At 39.8% G+C, this 18,576-nt stretch overlaps 1 protein-coding gene across 2 annotated transcripts in view; it reads left to right on the top strand.

Annotated features, from left to right (window-relative positions):
* The first annotated feature begins 496 nt into the window (after nucleotides 1-496).
* GAREM (GRB2 associated, regulator of MAPK1) overlaps nucleotides 497-18,576 on the top strand; it is a 248,827-nt gene continuing 230,747 nt past the window's right edge. For both annotated transcript variants that reach the window (XM_006835048.1, XM_006835047.1), the window contains exon 1: nucleotides 497-662. In XM_006835048.1, the coding sequence (XP_006835111.1) occupies nucleotides 542-662 (121 nt within the window). In that variant the 5' untranslated portion in view covers nucleotides 497-541. The remainder of the gene's footprint in view (nucleotides 663-18,576) is intronic.

The raw sequence follows: 18,576 nt of genomic DNA, 5'->3' as shown, positions 1-18,576 counted from the left end.
CAGAGGCCGGGCAGAGGGCGGAGCGGGCGGCGCCGGGGAGGCGGAGGAGGAGGCGGTGTCTCCCGGAGCTGCGCAGGCGTTGCTCGCACCTTGCTGATTAGTCAGTGCTGGGAGCGCTGCTATGGCGTTTCTCAGACCTGCAGCTCCTCCTCACACGCTCGAGGCAGAGGGAAGGCGGGGTAAGAGGAGGAGGCGAGCGGGCGGCCGCCGCAGCTGCAGACCCGGGGCCAGAGGAGGAGGCGGAGCGGGAGTCGTCGCAGTTACCCCGACCGCCGCCGTCCGCGGCAGCTGGGCTGCTCTGAGTCCTTCCCGGGCTTGAGGGCACTGGGGCGTCTAGCCATGCTCCGCAGCAGTAGCTGAGCCGGGAGCGGGCCCCCTCCCTCCGGGCCGGCTCAGCTGCGGCGCCCCGGGGCTGCCAGCGGCCGTAGCTGCCCGGTGCCTCCCGTGCGCCCTAGATCGCGAGCGCGAATTGCGGCGGCCGCCGAGACGCGGTGGTGCCGGCGGCAGCGGAGGGAGCGCGGGGCAGGAGGAGGCGGGGAAGATGGACCCTGCTCCCTCCATGGGCTGCAGCCTCAAGGATGTGAAGTGGAACCCGGTGGCCGTTCCGCTCGACCTGCTGGTCAGCACTTACCGGCTGCCCCAGATCGCGCGGCTGGACAGCGGTGAGTCCCGGCCGCCCTGGCGCGCAGGGGAGACTGGTGCGGACCGCAGGCTGGTTGCGGGTGTGTGCCCTAGAGGGTGGGACTGAGTGGGGGAGTGGGCTTCCAACCCCTGGAGTTGGCTCGGGTGACTGCCGCAGCCCTGGGGCGTTGTTCTCAACCCCCCCCCCCCCCCCCCCAGCAGAGGGTCAGATGTGGAAAGCAGAGTCCTTGCAGTGTAATTAAAAAGGACGCTTTGAAAAAAAAAAAAAAAGAAAGAAAATCAACATAGGGGAAACCTCCGCAGATTGTAATCTTGGAGGCGAGCTGTCCATTCGCACCCGCCTGCAAGCATTACTCAACCTGGGAAACCCTGAAGAGTTATCTTGGGCAACTTTCTTACCAAAATAATTGTACTCTGGGTGGCATCTTTATTTTGAGCGCAGCAGCAGATTTAAGAGGAAAGCTCCTGGGTGACCAATGAAAGAGATCACGTTTCTCAGACCTTTTATTACCGCTTGTTGGTTTGTTTAACTGAACTGAAAGTAATTTAGGGCTATCTGTAGAAAATGTTTACAGCAGACGTGATGGCATGTTTAGGTTAATTATTAGCTTAACGCATTTCCAGCCTGGAAGAAAAAATTAAGTCATCAAGAAAATTAATTGGAACCTGAGCTCAGAATTAAGAAACTCTTGTGTTTCCTGAAATTGACCACCAGACACCAACAAACATCCCCAACTGTTTGTTCTTTTGTGTGACATCAGCTAACAAGTAGATCCGCCTGTGTGTTCTAGCAAACAAGTAGACACCTTTCTGTTAGAGAGTTGTAACATGTAAGGTGGCAATTTACCTGTGTTTTGCCTTCTTTTGTGTTTTCAGAATAACTTGAGCTGATTTTGGGTTCGTTGGATTCTAGCCTGTTTGCAGAAAAGAGTGGGGCAGCTGAAAACACCTGGGCCCAGGCCTGCAGGCTGGCAGATAGACTATAGCCACGCAGGCCAAGTCACAGTGCACTGAGCACAAAGATGTCATTTCAATCACAGCGTCTTGGGTTACTCTTTGTTTTCTGGAGTAAAAGAGTGGGTAACATGAGATGTGTAAATGTCCAAAGGAATTTTTGTTCTATTTCTTATCTCTGGATTTAGATTAAACGTTTGAAGTATCCTGGTGTGAATACTAAATGCAGGAAAGTTCATGGAAGCTGGAAAATAATCTGGGCATCCTTGCTAGTCTTGTTTGGTTGTTGTTGGTGGTGATGCTCTTCAAGTGCCATCAATTCAAGTTTCTACTCATAGCAACCCTATGTAGGGTTTCCAAGCAGTGACTGGTGGGTTTGAACCACCAGTTTTCAGTTAACAGTCCAGTGCTTCTCCTACAGCATCACACCAGGACTCCGGTGGTGATGGTGGTGGGTTATTGGAATATGCTAAGATTTGTAAAACCACTGATGAAGTGGGGAGGACAGTAGCTGTTGAATGGAAGGGTTGGGGAGACAGGTGGTGTGGCGATCCATTTCTGCTTAGCATGGAGATAGTAAAGTGTTTGGTACTTAAATATTTGTATGGAGACCTGTATGCGTGTAAAATCATAATATTTCATTTTCTCCTCTGCTGTACAAAATTGTGTACATTGGAAAGTTTTGAATCCTCACCTTTTTCTGACCTCTCAGCTCTGCACACTCTGACAAACTCATTAGCTAGGCAGAGAATAGTGATACAAGAGGTGTAAAAGTCACCTCAAGGCTTCATTAAACTGGAAGTTTAAAGAGCTGAATATCCGTTTCAAATATAACTTTTCATATTATTGTCCACTTTCCTCTTGCTGCCATTCATAAAAAGGGTCTGAATCAGCAGTGTGCTTATCCCACACTTCTTTTTAAATTAGCTTGTGGGTAGTAGGTATTAACACTGGGCCCTTTGAAACCATGGGCTGGATTTTGAACACTTTGTGTAAGCCTTTTTCTTTATTGTAAGTGCCTCTTATTTTTCTTCTTACCACTTGAGAATCACAGGGACACACAGATATTTAGAACCATAGCCAAATACAGCTTTATATCTTGCTGCTTTTATTTACAAATCCTTTGAGCCCTGATGTGGCGCTGTGGGTTAATGCGCTGGACTGCAAGGTCAATTTAGACCGTTAGGTCAGTGGTTCAGGCTCACCAACCGCTGCTTGGAACTATACAGTGTTGCGATGTGTCGGAATCGATTAAATGGCAGTAAACAACAACAACATTTGACAAATGGGCTCCTGGTGTGATGCTGGAGGATAAGCACTGGACTGCTAATCCCAAGATTAAGGGTTCAAACCCACCAGCTGCTCCTCGGGAACCTTATATAAGGTCACTATTAATTGGAAACAACTCGACAGGCACCTTAACAACAGAAATTACAATACTAGACATTATGGTACAAATGGCAAATTTTTGGACTACTAACTGAAAGGTTGGAGGTTTGCACCTACCAAAAAGCACCTCAAAAGAAAGACTTGGCAGTCGGCTCTGGAGAACAGAAATAACTATAGACAACCCTGTGGAGCCCAGCTCTACACTGCCACGCATCAGGTAGCCATGGGTTAGAACTGACGCAGTGAAAACTAGTTTGGTTTTTTGTGATTACGAATCAGGCGGCTAATTGCAAGGTCAGCAGTTCGAAACTACCAGCTGTTCCACTGGAGAAAGATGAGGCTTTCTGCTCCTGTATAGATTTACAGTCTCGGAAAGCCTGTACAGGGTCACTATGAGTCGGAACTGACTCCACGGCACACAACCATCACCGCTGTAAATTTTAGTTTGCTTCAGCTTTTTGTAGATACAATTAGTGATATGATGAATCCTCTTTTACATAAATCTCTCTGTTTTTATTAGGCTATATTTCTAACTTGCCAAGTAAATATGTGACTCCTTTTTAAGGTCTTTCATGCGCATTGCCAGATTGCTTTAAAGAAAGGGGCTATAAATTCATACACACTCCCATGAGCACATCTTAACAATATTGAGTATCTCTTTTAAAAATATTTGTTAGTATTTTTGGAGGAGAGTGTTTCCTAACATTTAAATTTGGGTAGATTAAAAAAAATCAATTATAGATTCTGTGCATCTTTTTAAACATGTTTCACAGTAATGATTGGATACTATGCTGACATATTTATAAACATGATATATGAAATATCAAGTTTCAAGGTCCTGTGATGGTCCTTTGCCAGTTTCAGAACTGCAGGTAGAATTTATACAACACACATGCCACACTATAGTTAGACATGAAAGGTAGTCATTTTCCAAATCACTTGTTTAAAAGAGATGAGAAAGAAATTGGAAAACATTATGCAAACTGGAAATTGTTGCCTATTTTTGAACAGCCTTTGTGAAACATTAAAGAAAATCTGTTTTTCCTAACTGTTGATTATTAATTGCCTATCCAGTCCTGGTGTGTTGCTGTGGCATAAAGCACTGAACCACAAGGGTGGTTTGAATCGCAGGATTGGTGTTTCAAGCTCACCAGCCGCTCCTCAGAAACCCTATACTGGATCACTATGAGTAGGAACCCCACTGGAAGGCACTTACCAACAACAATCTGCTATGTGCTGGAGTCCTGTAGGATAAGCACAGCATCACTAACTGCAAGCTTGGTGGTTCAAACCCACGAACTGCTCCTTGGAAACTTTATACAGGGTCGCTATGAGGCAGAAGTGACTTAGGGCACACAACAACAACCTCTACTATGTGCGGGCATATTTATAGGTGCTTGACATCTGTGGGCTCAGATCCTCAACAAACCCATTTTAAAGACTGCGAATCAAGAAGCTAAAGTGACTTGTAGGGAGACTCGTCTAGTCTTAGTAAATGATGGGATGAGATTTGAAGCAGATCTTTCTGAATCTGAAAATCGACCTCTTATCACAAACTGGTACTTTTTCATAGTAAATGTTAATGGGTTTAGTGTAGGTTTAATGTCTACTTCAAAGAACGCCACTGTCTCAGAATTTGAGGACCAGAAAGTCATTATTTTTAAAACAGTGTTGTTGTTGGTATGTGCCGTGGAGTCAGTTTGACTCATAGGGACCCTGTAGAGGGTTTCCGAGGCTATACATCTTTTAACGGGAGCAGAATGCCTCATCTTTCTCCCGCTGAACAGCTGGTAGTTTCGAACTGCTGACCATGAGATTAGCAGCCCGATTCGTAACCACTATGCTACCAGAGCTCCTTTAAAACAGTATAGACATGGAATCAAGTGATCCATCATATTTTGATGCTTTTCTACTTCCCAAAGGAATGGCTCAAAGGAGGTGAGGGACAGTAGGGAAGAAGAGGTTATGGAATCTGAGAGAAAGAAGGGAAAAAATGGAGGTGTAGGAGTGCATAGGATACGGAAATGTATCTACAGATTAATCCTCAATCTGTATATTTAAGATGCTAACTCCATGGCACATAACCACCACCCACTAAACAATAAGGAGTCCTGGTGTGGCGTTGTGGGTTAATGCACCAGACTGCAAAGCCATTTGAACTGCTTTGGTGGTTCAAGCTCACCAGCTGCTCCTCGAAACCCTGTACAGGGTCGCTGTGGGTGGGAATCACTCTATGGCACTTAACAACAACAAACAATAAGTAAAGAACTCTCCAATTCTTTGCATTTTAGATGGCACTCAGGAAGTGTCCATCTGACATATGCATTCACTATTATATCCCCAATGGGGAGATTTGTCTTAATAGCATAAGTTGAAATAAATGCAATTAGGTAACCATTCATGGAATTGTCTCATGGATCTTTCTGGAAAACTCAAAGAAAAGCAGGCACTCCAGTGATTATCCTTGAGAGTGAACTAAATCTCAGCAGTGACAGTCTAACCAGGACTCCAGCAATGAAATGAAGATAAAATATTGAAACTGATCACTAGTTTTAGAAACTGTTAGCTCTGGAAGTAGGTTCTGCAAATGTGTTTAGGACCAAGGAGAATGTGTGGAGAATACTGATCCCTATTCCATCCCCAAGTTATCTTGGCTCAAAACTGGGTAGTTGGTAGTTATTTAGTCTTTGTCTCCTCATTTCTCCCTGGAAAAGCTCTGAAAACTTGGTCTAGAGCAGCATTCTTGCAGCTTTTGTCTCCTGTCATTCTTAAAAGATTCTATAAAACTCTGCACATACGTTTTAAAATTGATAGCTAAAACTTTTCATCCTAAATAGTTGCATAGCTTGTAACTGCAATTTTGCATTAAATTGTTACATCATTTAAAAAACTTGGATAGTATTTATATTTGATTCCCAATATCACTAATTTAAAAATGCACTAAAAAGTTCCTTAACAGTTAGAAATTTTGCACACTGCTAACTGCAAGGTCAGCAGTTTGAATCTACCAGCTGCTCTTCAGGAGAAAGATCAGGCTTTCTGGTTCCATAAAGGTTTGCAAACTTGGAAACCCTATACAGGGTCTCAGTGAGATAGAACCGATTTGATGCAGCAGTAGCATAGAATTTCATACTATTTTTATGCTTCAAATTATTTTATTGATCACCCTGTCAATAAATATATGTATATAAATAGAATTATTTTGGCTTTCTTTTGGCCATAAGGCTCTTCATATTTAAATGTTTTAGGTAATTTAAAACAAAGAATTGGAAAATGACTTACAAAAGGATTTGTTACCCAAATATTGGTGTCCTTGATTGTTCAACCTACATCAACATTTTTATTTGCCACTTTGTCACTTGGAGGTTTTTACATCTTAAAAGAGCTAAGGTACGTAAAACAAATGCATTACTTGAGTGGGAGAAGGTTTATTATGAAGGGGAGGTGGGTGGTAGTGAAGGACAAGGCCCTGTCCCTACACCTCATTTCCAGTTCCAGGCTGGGCAGATTTTAGGCACAAGTACATTTCAGAGTTGGGGATTCCTTCCAATTGTGATGGTGATCGCCTTGGGTACTTCACTTTGAAGATTGCTGGTGTAGAGAAGTAAAGGTTGAGTTAATGAAAGGAAAAAGAAGGCTGAAGTGGCATAGACTTAATGGAGAAGAGAGAAAAGAAGGTGATGTCCTGGTGTGGCACTAGACAATAAGCACTGAACTTCAAACTACAAGGTTGGTGGTTCAAACCTACCATGACAGGCTCTTTGGAAACCCTTTACAGGGTTGTTATGAGTGTGGACAGATTCAACAACACTTAACAACAGGAATTGAAGGCAATTTAGTACTGGAGTCCTGGTGTGGCGCTATAGGATAAGTATTGGACTGCCTCAAGGTTCAAGGTACAAACCTACCCGCTGCTCCTTGGAAGCCCTATACAGGGTCACTATGAGTAGCAATAACAGCAAGCACTGGAAAAGAACATAATGCTTGGTGAAATAGAAGGTCATTGAGAAAGAGGAAGAACCTCAGTGAGATGGATTGAAATGAGATGAATTGAAACAATGGCTGCAGTATTAATGATTCAAGCATAACAACAATTAGGAGAATGGTGCACAAAAGAATGAAACTCTGCATAGTCCTGTGCTAACCTCATAATTGCTACTTTTGATCCCATTGTTGCTGCCACTGTGTCAGTCCCGTCTTGTTGGGGGTCTTGTTTTCACTGATCTTTCACTTTACCAAGCATGATGCCCTTTTCCAAGGACTATAATACCTCCTAACATATCTGAAGTATGAGAGATGAAGTCATATCATCCTCGGTTCTAAGGAGCATCCTGGGTGCTCTTCTTCCAATACAGATTTGTTTGTTCTCTGGCAGTCCATGGCACTTTCAGTATTCTTCTCCAACACCATATTTTAAATGCATCTGTTGTTTTATAGTCTTCTTTATTCAGTGTCCAACTTTCACATGCGTATGATGAGGTGATTTAAAATACCATAGCTTGATTCAGGTGCACCTTAATCCTCAAATTGATATCTTACCTCCTGAACACTTTAAAAAGATCTTTTGCAGCTGATTTGCCTAATGCAATATGCAGTTTAATTTCTTGACTACTACTTTCCATGAGTGTTGATAGTTGATCTGAGCAAAATGAAATCTTTCACAACTTCAATCTTTTCTCCCTTTACCATGATGTTATTTATTGGTCCAGGTATGGAGCAATGTTTATGTCTTTACATTGAGGTGCAACCCATACTGAAGGCTGTAGTCTTGGAATTTCATCAGGATTTTAAGTCCTCTTGGCTTCTAGTAAGCAAGGTTTTGTCATCTGCATGTGTTGTTGTTAAGTGCTGTTGAGTCACTTCTGACTCATAGCAACCGATCCTGTATAGGGTTTCCAAGCAGTGACTGGTGGATTTGAGCCACCAACCACCAACCTTGTGGTTAGCAGTCCAATGCTGATCCTACAGTGCCACAGCAGGTTATTAATGATGCAAATCCCGATGCCACCTTCTTCTTCATATAATCCAGTTTCTCAAATCCTGCTCAGCATACAGATTGAATACAAATGGTGAAAGAATACAATCCTGGTGCACACACACCTTTCCTAATTTTAAATCATTTCGTATTCCTTATTCTGTTTGAACAACTGCCTCTTGGTCTAAGTACAGATTCCTCATGAGCATAATTAAGTCTTCTGGAATACCTGTTCTTTGCAATGTTATCCATAGTTTGTCATGATCCACACAGTTGAAAGCTTTTGCATAGTCAAAATAGCAGAAGTAGACATCTTCCTAGTATTCTCTGCTTTCAGTCTAGATCCATCTGACGTTAGGAACACTATCTCTCATTCAACGTCCTCTTCTCAATCTGGCTTGAATGAGTTTCTGGCATACTATTGCAACTATTTTTGAATGATCTTCAGCAAAATTTTACTTGCATGAGATATTAATGATATTGTTCATGATTTGTGCATTCTACTGGATCATCTCTCTTTGGAATGTGCACAGATATGGATCTTTTCAATCATTCGGTCAGGTAGCCGGCTTCCAGATTTCTTGGTAAAGATGAGAAGGGAGAATCTGAGAGTATCTGCTATTCATAATGTTTTCATCCTCTGGCAGTATATCTGACCATGTTCCACTGCTATTTGTAAGGTTATCAGTGGCTAAACATTCAGAAGTGGTCCACCTCTCCTTCTTCCTGGTCTGCCTTAGTCTGGAAACTCCACTGAAACTTGTCTCCCATGGGTGACCCTGCTGGGATTTCAATTATCAGTGGCATAGCTTCCAGCAGTATCCCAGCAACATGCAAGCTACTGTAATGCAACACACTAGTAGATGAGTGGTGGAGTAAACCATTATGATGTGAAACAATGGTCCTCGTTGTCAGTCTTTTGGGGGATGCTGTGATTCTCTAGGATAGACACTGGACTGCTCACTACAATGTCAATGGTTCAAGCCTACCAGCTGCTCTGCAGGAGAAAGATGAGGCTTTCTGCTCCTGCAAAGATTAACAGCCTCAAAAATCCTACACGGAGTTGTTAAGACTTGGAACTGACTCAACGGGGCTTAACAACAGACAACAGAGTTAGTCTTGATCAATATTTTAAATAAATTATTTCTAGTATTTAGAACTCATTTAAAAATTATTAACTCTCTCACTGGTTTTTCTCATTCTGCAATTAAGTAAGACGCCTGCTTTACATATTCCTGTTTGAATTATTAAATTCTTAATCTTTGGTCATCATGCTGGTTAAGTGACTCCCGAGTATATGGATTGTTGTCAAGTCAATTCAGACACCTGTGACCTTGTGTGTCAGAGTAGAACTGTGGTCAATAGGGTTTTTAGTGGCTGGTAGTTTTGGAAGTAGATTATCAGTCTCTTCAGTCATGGCACTGACTTGAACGTCCAACCTTTGGGTTCACAGCATAGCAGTTGCATTACCCATAGACTACAGTACATGGATTAGAATGTCACAGTTTTTAAAAACTAGTCAACCAAATTACAGTAAAAAAAAAAAAAAAAAAAAAGAGCCAATTGGTTAGTAAGTTAACCATTCAACTATCTATTGTCCCTTCTTCTCTGAGCACTAGTAGTAACTTTATTTCTGAGCAAAGCAAGCCACTTGATTCAAAGACTGTTACAAAACTACCACTGCTAATTTTGGACAGTTGTCATCTTCCTAGAATAGCCCCAAGATTGACTTGAAACCATAGTATCTTAATTCCAGACAATGTGTTTCCTGTAAAGTCATTGTGTACACATTATATTGTAGTAAAGAAGGGTACCAAAAACAGTGCTCCCAAACCTTTCTCCAGTTTCATGTATGAATTGCAATTATAGGGTAAGTTATTTTCATTGGTTCTCCTAATTCTTAACTTAGTTTGAAGTATTTAAATACCACTTGGGTTTGATGGCTTAATGGTTGTTTAAGAAATATTGAGTTATTGAATTTAAAATGAACTATGAAGTCTTTAAAGTAATGAAGATATTTGTTTTTCAAGTTAATATTTCACACATACAGTAAGCTATTATAATTAAGCTGTTTATAGCTTTGAGGGAAATATAATTGTCTGTGAGCAATGCTTATGTGTGTATCCTTAAAAAGATCTAAAATAAGTTCTGTTCTGGGCTTTTGTCCCTCTACTCAGTAGGGAAAAATTAGCCAGATTTGTTTATTTTTTTTCAATGACTGTTTTCTTAATACCAGACTTTGGTATGTTAGAAATGAGAATTTACCCTTGATAATTAGTTTACCTTGACAGTATCTTCCTAGCAGATCCAAATATTCAAATATCTAAAAGCAATAGAAGAAGGGCTAAGTGTTTTGTTTTCTTTTTTAAAAAATACCAGTGCAGAGGCTCTGGAGTTGTTCAAGAGGGCTTGTCATTACTCTGTCTTTTTTTTTACTAGGCTACATAAGTGTTATAACCAACACTTCCTAATTACCTACAATATAAATGTTCCATGATTCATATTTACTTTGGATTGCCACCCTCTTCCTTTAAGAACAATAGGCAAGGCAAGTAAGGGATGGATAGAATCAAAGAACTAACATACAGTATTTTATTGGCATTCTTGGTCCTCAGTAGTTTATGCTTCAAGAGCTTCAATTTCAGTCTGTTTTTGATTGTTAATACTTAAAAAAGATTGAGGATTTGTCTTTACTTTGGACCGCTGGCCTACGAAGTTCATCAAGCACCAGACCTAAATTAAAAACAATTGCATTACTTAGTCTAGAGAGAGCTCTGAAAAGTTCACATTACCTACTAAAAATAAATAGCATAAAAATAAGAAGTAAATAAATAACAAGTGACATGGTGCTTTATGAGGTCACTCACTATACTCTTATTCTTCTTGTTATTTTGGTCCCATCTTTGGGCCAGTTAAAGGAAGGGAGACACTGAGAGTAGACAAGATTCGAAGAAAGCTTCACATCATGGTCAGGACACCAGAGCCAAGATTAACACCGGTGTGTATAACCTACCCTATACTCTCCAACCCTCTGAATAGTGGCTTATCCAAGATGACAATTTCTTTTACGTTTTGAAGAAATCCAAAAGGCATCTGGTTTAGGACTGGCATGGTAACCCAGTGTCAAGGACTCAGACTTGTGTGTTTACTGTTTTGTCATCCTCAGCAGGGAGGTTTTACTCTCAAAGTCACCTCATGGACCTGGATGGCTGCAAAAGCTCTAGCTCTTTAGTCTGCATCCCAAGAGCAGAAAAGGCTAAGCTGTGCCTTATTAGTCCTGGTATGGTGCTGTAGGATACTCCATAAGGTCGGTGGTTCAAACTCACCAACTGCTCCTTGGAAACCCTGTACAGGGTCACTATGAGTCGGAAATGCCTTGACAGCACTTAACAACACCATAGGACGTTACTTCTATCCCACACACTGTGTGTGACTGTACAGGAAACAGGGAATTGAAATCTTTTACCTCCTACTCAGTTGTTACGTAAGAAGCCCTGGGAGCGTAGTTAGGTTATGCATTGGCCTGCTAACTGCAAGGCCGGCAGTGTTCATTGTATGATCATGGACTGATTTTTGGACTGTTTTTCCTAGTCCCTCTTAGTCAGGAAGCTCCTCTGAAACCTGTTTAGCATCAAAGCCACAGGTTGGCCCTACTGACAGTTGGGTGGTTTCTACATATGAGGTGTGTTGGCTGGGACTCCAATCCTGGTCTCTCATGGAAGGTGAGAAGTCCATCACTGTACTACCACTGGTGACTGCTCCTCGTCTCCCACTCAGGACTGTCTCAAAACAACCATGCGTTTTGAAATCACCTTTGTTCAGGTTTTTCCACAGCAGAGGTAGTGTGTACTTCTTGCTCCAACTTCCCTGTTCTCTTTATTAACTTGAGCAGGAGATAAAACTATAAAGCCATTTTACTTAAGAAACCCACTGTTAGAGGTAAAAGTGCTATTTGAGCCATGAAGTGTTATGTACTTGAAAGGAATTTGTATTTATAAGGCTCTCCTCATGTTCTTTTTTAGCTTCTGTAATTTCAGATTTTCTTTTTCACATGATGCCTACAACGGACATAGTTGTCTAGTTTTTCAAAGGTACCTTTTTTCCTACTGTTCTTTTTGCCAAAGTCTTTGTGGATATGTTTTAAATATATATATATATATAATCAGGAATCGTCGTTGGGTGCTGTAGGATAATGCACTGGACTGCAGAGTTAGTTTGAACTGCAGGGTCAGTGGTTCAAACTCACCAGCCACTCCTTGGAAACCTTATATGGGTCACTATGAGTCGGAACCAACTTGATGGCACCTAACAACAACAACGACATTTATTATTTTTTTTCCAGAAACCATTCCTATAGAGAATTTGAAAAAGACAGACAGGAAAAAAGGCAAAACTGAATATCATTTTTAATTCCAAAGGTTATATAACATCTTGTTGTTAAGCTGCTCCCTGTAAACTCTATACAGGATTGCTATGAGCCAGAACTGACTGGCTCAATGGTACTTTTAACAACAATAGGCAGACATGACACCACTTCTCTCAAGATAAAGTAATAATGGTGAGTGAAAATTTTCTATATTTCCCATCAGATTTTCTGACAATCAATGGGGAAACAAATTATTTTTTTTTAAGTGCTTAAACTTTCAGAACATTCAGAAGTTCTTCTGAATTGGATTCTTTTTTTTTTTTTTTAAGTTTTTACTGTGAATTGATTGATAGTTTACTTAGGAGAACATTGGTTTTACACTCATCATTTCATTGCAATGATTACAGTCTCCTCCGTGCATCATCATTCAACAGTATTTGCCTCTGGTTGTTTTTTTTTTTTGTTTTGTTTTTTGTATGTATACCAAAACACTCAGGAATAATATAATCATTCAAACCATCAAAGAACATACTTCAGATTCCATTTTGTGGAATTTACCGATAACTACAATTACATTTGAGTTTAAAACATGTAGAATACCCTAATTTGTTGTTGATAAATTCTTGGGTATTACATAAAACTCAGCTGACAAACTAGTTTATAACTGTACCACTTTGAAGATGAAGATTAAATGGATAAAAACAATTTAATTCTTATTATGTATAATCTGTAACAAACTCATAAGTGCTGCATTTTGGTAGTTAGGGTTTCCTGTCATAGCCCCTATTCTCCTTCTTCTAAGAGATGGGCTACAGTGTCTTTAGCATCTGTTGACGTGCAGAATCTGAGTAAACCAAAACTCACTGCCCTGGAGTTGATTCCAACTCATAGTGACCCTAAAGAACAGAGGCGAACTTCTCCATAGAGTTTCCAAGGCTGTAAGTCTTTATGGAAGCAGACTGCCATATCCTTCTCTTGTAGAACAACTGGTGGATTCAAACCACCAAACTTAAGATTAATAGCCACGGACATTAGACACTGCATCATGAGAGCCCCTCCACAGATAATTTGAAGACATTGAAAAGCAAAAGTGATTGAGTGTCGCTTTTCCAACTTCATGGTAATGACTGAGGAAGAGAAACAGATTAGAGAAGGAAAGGTTCAGCTTACCTCTCTCTGCACATATAACCAGTGAGTGATGGTGTTATTGTTGGTAAGTGCTGTTGAGTTGGTTCTGACATTCAGTGTCCCTGTATAGGACTTCTAAGGAGTTTGAACTACCAACCTTGTGTTTAGCAGTCCAGTGTTTATCCTATAGCAAGCACCACACTAGGACTGATATGGAATGAAATACATATCAGTCTGTTAATGTAACACCTAAGGACTCCATGAGGATTGTGTTTATCAAAAGAGTTGAGGTGACAGTTACTGAAAATGAAGTTCTAGATACTTTTAAGAGCAGCTTCTAATGTCAACGAAAAGCTTCAGAGTAACATTGAAGTGGAATTGTGGTGTGATGCTGTGTTTGGGATAAAGCACTGGACCACAAGGTCGGTTTGCACCACAAGGTTGGTGGTTCAAGCTTGCCAGTTGCTCCTTGGAAACCCTATACAGGGTTGCTATGAATTGGAACTGACTCACCAGCACTGAAGAGAACAGAACACTAACTTTGAAGTACATCCTGTAACTTGTGAATTGTGTTCACCCCAACCCCCCTGCCACAACTTCATTGTTGTCTAAATTCATTTGGAAATATATCTTTTGAACAGATTATATACAGTTGAGTATTTCCTGATACAAGAGGAGAGTTTCATGCTAAGAGGAAATGAGAAGGAAGAACAGGGAGAAATGGTTGAGCTAAGTACTAGGATCAATACCATTTATAGTTTATTGTTGTTTTTTTTAGTTGTCACAATAGAACCTTATTTCCCTTGATTATAAGTACTGTATGCTTGTTAAGACTTGTAACAGTATATAAAACTATAAAGAAAAATATAACAAGGTAATCTGAAATCTCAAGTCCCTGAAACAACATTTTGGTCATTTTTCTTTTATGCATCGTCCATTCATACACACATTTACATTTATAATGTTACATGAGGCAACATATCTACAGTTGTCTTTTTTGTTTAATTTTTTTTCCTTCCTTTCACGTCAACCACCACTCTTACAGCCTTGTGTACTAACACAATCCATGTTCATAATCTAGTGTCCCTCATTTTATTTTCTCCATACGCATATAATCTTCCATTGGCATTAAACACACATAAAAGGGCTTCAAAAAGTGGTGGAAAAGTGTAATTAAAAGATAATGGAATTTTTTCATGAATTTTTTTAGAGCCATCTTGTATATATAGATATACACAGAATTCTGTTGTTATTATGCATATTTTCATATCGTTGTATTTTTATCTTCTTGCTAATATTGTGCCTATAAATCTACTTTTTAAACTTTTTATTGTGAATTGAGTGAAGGTTTACTCAATTTGTCATCAGTCCCACATTCAACAATCATACACTTCATGTAATTACAATGATTGTGTTGTTGTTGTTAAGTACCGTGGAGTCGGTTCCGACTCATAGTGACCCTGAACAGGGTTTCCGAGGCTACACATCTTCACGGGGAGCAGAAAGCCTCATCTTTCTCCCGCAGTACGGCTGGCAGTTTTGAACTGCTGACCTTGAGGTTAGCAGCCCAATTCGTAACCACTACCTTACCAGAGCTCCTTTACAATGATTGTAAGCTGCTTTATCAGTTAACAGTATATACCTCTATTCACTTTATTGTTTTTCCCTCCTTCCCACCTTCATGTAAATTTTTCTTAATTATCTGCTATAACACAAATTCTTTTTTAACACTATTCCATGGATATAGAAATACAGCAGTTCATCCAGTCTTATATTAATTAGTGTTTACTTTGTATCCAGTTATTGATTTTGTGAATCATGCTATAGTAAATATTAATATGTCATTTTTTTTACATTGTTTTTATAGAATTTTGTGATTTCTGTCTCTCTTCTCTCCCTGCCCCAATAAAATCTTAGATAGCTTCCTTATTCCTCTTAATCTTACATGCAAGGACCAAAATTAAAAGTTGTACAAAGAATGTATAAAACAGTAGATTTTATATCCAAGTGTCAAAAACCCAGTTCACAGAAATGTAATTGACTTGATAGATAACAGATGTCAGAATGCTGTCCTTGGAAACCCTTACGTATGTTGTTGTTGTTGTTAATATATTGGCCCAGTCCTAAGCCATCCTCAAAGTCACTGTTACGTTTGAGTCCATTGCTGCCATTGTGTCCATCTGTCTTGTTGGGAGTCTGCCTATTTTTTGATGGCATTCTACTTTACTAAGCATGATGTCCCCTTGTTAGGAACTGGTCCTTCCTAATAATGTGGCCACAGTACATGAAATGAAGTCTCACGATCTTCACTTTTAAGGCACGTTCAGATTTTACTTCTTCTAAGGAGCTCTGGTAGTGTAGTGGTTACGAATAGGGCTGCGAGCCGCAAGGTCAGCAGTTCGAAACTACCAGCTGTTCCGTGGGAGAAAGATGAGGCTTTCTGCTCCTGTAAAGATTTCCAGCCTCGGAAACCCTGTACAGGGTCGCTATGAGTCGGAACCGACTCCACGGCACATAACAACAACAACAAGGTAGAATTGGAATCCTGTTGTGGTGTTGTGGGTTAATGTACCAGACTGCAAATCTGTTTGATTTGCAAGGTCAGAGATTCAAGTTCACTAGTTGCTCCTCAGAAACCCTATACAGAGTCACTATGGGTCGGAATTGACTCGGCAGCACTTAACAACAACAAAAGTAGAATTGCTTCTTCTTCTGGCGGTCTGTGGTATTTTCAGTTTTCTTCGCCAACACCATATTCAAATGCATCAAGTCTTCTGTGGTCTTCTTATTCATTGTCCAACTTTCACGTGCCTGTGAGACCATTGAAACTATCATGGCTTGGGTCAGGCACACCTCAGCCCCCAAACTGATATCTTTGATGTTCAGTACTTTAAAGAGCTCTTTGACTTCTCGATTGCTGTTTCCATGAGCATTGATTATAGATCCAGGTAAAATGAAGTCTTGCTGACAATATCAATCTTTTCTCCGTTAATCATGATGTTATTTATTGGTACAGTTGTGAGAGCTTTTGTTTTTGTTTTTTTTTACATTGAGATGCAATCCATACTGAATGCCGTATTCTTTGATCTTCATCAGCATTCAAGTCCTCTTCACTTCCAGTAAGCAAGATTATATCATCTGCATATTGCAAGTTGTTAATGAATCTTCCTCTAATCCTGCTGCCACATTCTTCTTCATATAACCCACTTTTCTGGATTATTTGTCAACATCCAGATAAATATGGTGAAAGGACATATCCTGGTGTACACCTTTCCTGATTTTCAGCAATTCAGTATTTCTTTGTTCCGTTTGAACAACTGTTTCATGGTTTATGTACTAGTTTTTCATGAGCAAAATGAAGTATTCTGAAATTTATGTTCTTCACACTGTCATCCATAGTTTGTTATGATCCACTCAGTTGAATGCCTTTGCATAGTTGATAAAACACAAGTAAATCTTTTTCTGATATTCTCTACTTTTAGTCAAGATCCATCTGACATACCTGTGTTCCAAGTCCTCTTTAAAATTATTTCTGGCAGTTCTCTGTCAACGTACTGCTGTAACCATTTTTAATTTACTTGAAGCAAAATTTTACTTGCATATGATAATAATGATCTTGTTAAATAATTTCCACACTGTTTATGTCATCTTTCTCTGGAATGAGCAAAATTATGGATCCCTTCCAATCAGATGGCCCGGTAACTAACTATCTTCCAAATTTATTGGCTAGACTAGTGAGTGCTTTTAGTGCTACATCATTTTGTTGAAGTATTTCAGTTGGTATCTATCAATTCCTGGAGCCTTGTATTGTGCTGTTTTCAGTGCACCTTGGACTTCTTCCTTCCACAGTATTAGTTCTTGATCATATATTACCTCTTAAAATGGTTGAGTGTCAACCAGTTCTTTTTGGTACAGTGACTCTGTGTATTCCTTCAGTCGTTTTTTGATGTGTCCTGCATCGTTCAATATTTTGATCATAGAATCTTTCATTATTGCAAGTCAAGGCTTGAATATTTTCTTCCATTCTTTCAGCTTAGGAAATGCTGATCATGTTCTTCCCTTTTGATTTTCTAACTCCAGGATTTTGTGCATTTCAATTTAATACTTTGTGTTATAAAGCTGTTGTTTAAAATTTTCTGTTCAGCTCCTTTACTTCATTTCTTCCATGTGCTGTAGCTATTGCAAGTTTCAGAATCTCCCTCTCTCTCCTTTTTTTAAGCATTTTATTCTGAATTGAGTGGTTTACAGAGCAGATCATACATTTTACATTCAACAAATCATATGCTTTGCTTGCAGTCCCCTCCATGTATCATCAGTTAGTGGTATTTAACTCTATTTCCTTTAACTCATGCACTCCTCCATGTTTATCCTGCTGCCTTCATCTTTCCTTTGCCAAACTCCCTCTTGTTATGTGTAGCCTGCCCTGTCATCCATGTTAACATGTGTTAGGAGTCCTGGTGCAGCACTACAGGATAATGCACTGGCCTGCAAGGTCAGTTTGAACCTCAACGTTGGCAATTCAGACCCAACAGCCATTCTTTGGAACTGACTCAACGGTACTTAATAACAACTATTAGTGTAGAGATTTCTGTTTCTTTCTTCGGTTCTACAAGAGTTTATTTTATATATTTTGAAGCTCTTTCATTGGGGAAATAGATATTTATTATGGTTATGTCTCCTTGTTCAGTTGACCGCTTAGTCATGATATAATATCCTTCTTCCCCTTTTATGCTGGTTTTTGCCTTAAAGTCTATTTTATCGAGATTAAAATCACCACTCTTGCTCGGTTTTGACTGTCATTAGCTTGATATATTTTTCCCTCCTTTGATTTTTTGCCTATATCTTTCTTTGTGTGTAAGGTGTGTCTTTTGTAGGAAGCATATTGAAGGATCCTGTTTTCTTATCTATTCTGTTACTCTTTGTCTTGTGACTGGTGCATTTAATCCATTTACATTCTGTGTAATTATTGAAAAGTATGACTCTATTTCTGTTGTGTTAATGTTTACTAAACCTTTTTGAGTTTCTTTTTTATCTTGATGTTAAGATGTATTGATTTTCTTTCAGATTGCCCTATAATTAATTTTTCTACCATTTGAAAAGGCTGTTTTATCTTGAAAACTAC

This window comes from Chrysochloris asiatica, unplaced genomic scaffold, assembly GCF_000296735.1.
Source record: "Chrysochloris asiatica unplaced genomic scaffold, ChrAsi1.0 scaffold00015, whole genome shotgun sequence".
In the NCBI taxonomy this organism is placed as follows: domain Eukaryota; kingdom Metazoa; phylum Chordata; class Mammalia; order Afrosoricida; family Chrysochloridae; genus Chrysochloris; species Chrysochloris asiatica.
Note: the sequence above shows the minus strand (reverse complement) of the source record. Positions and strands in the feature narration are given on the sequence as shown.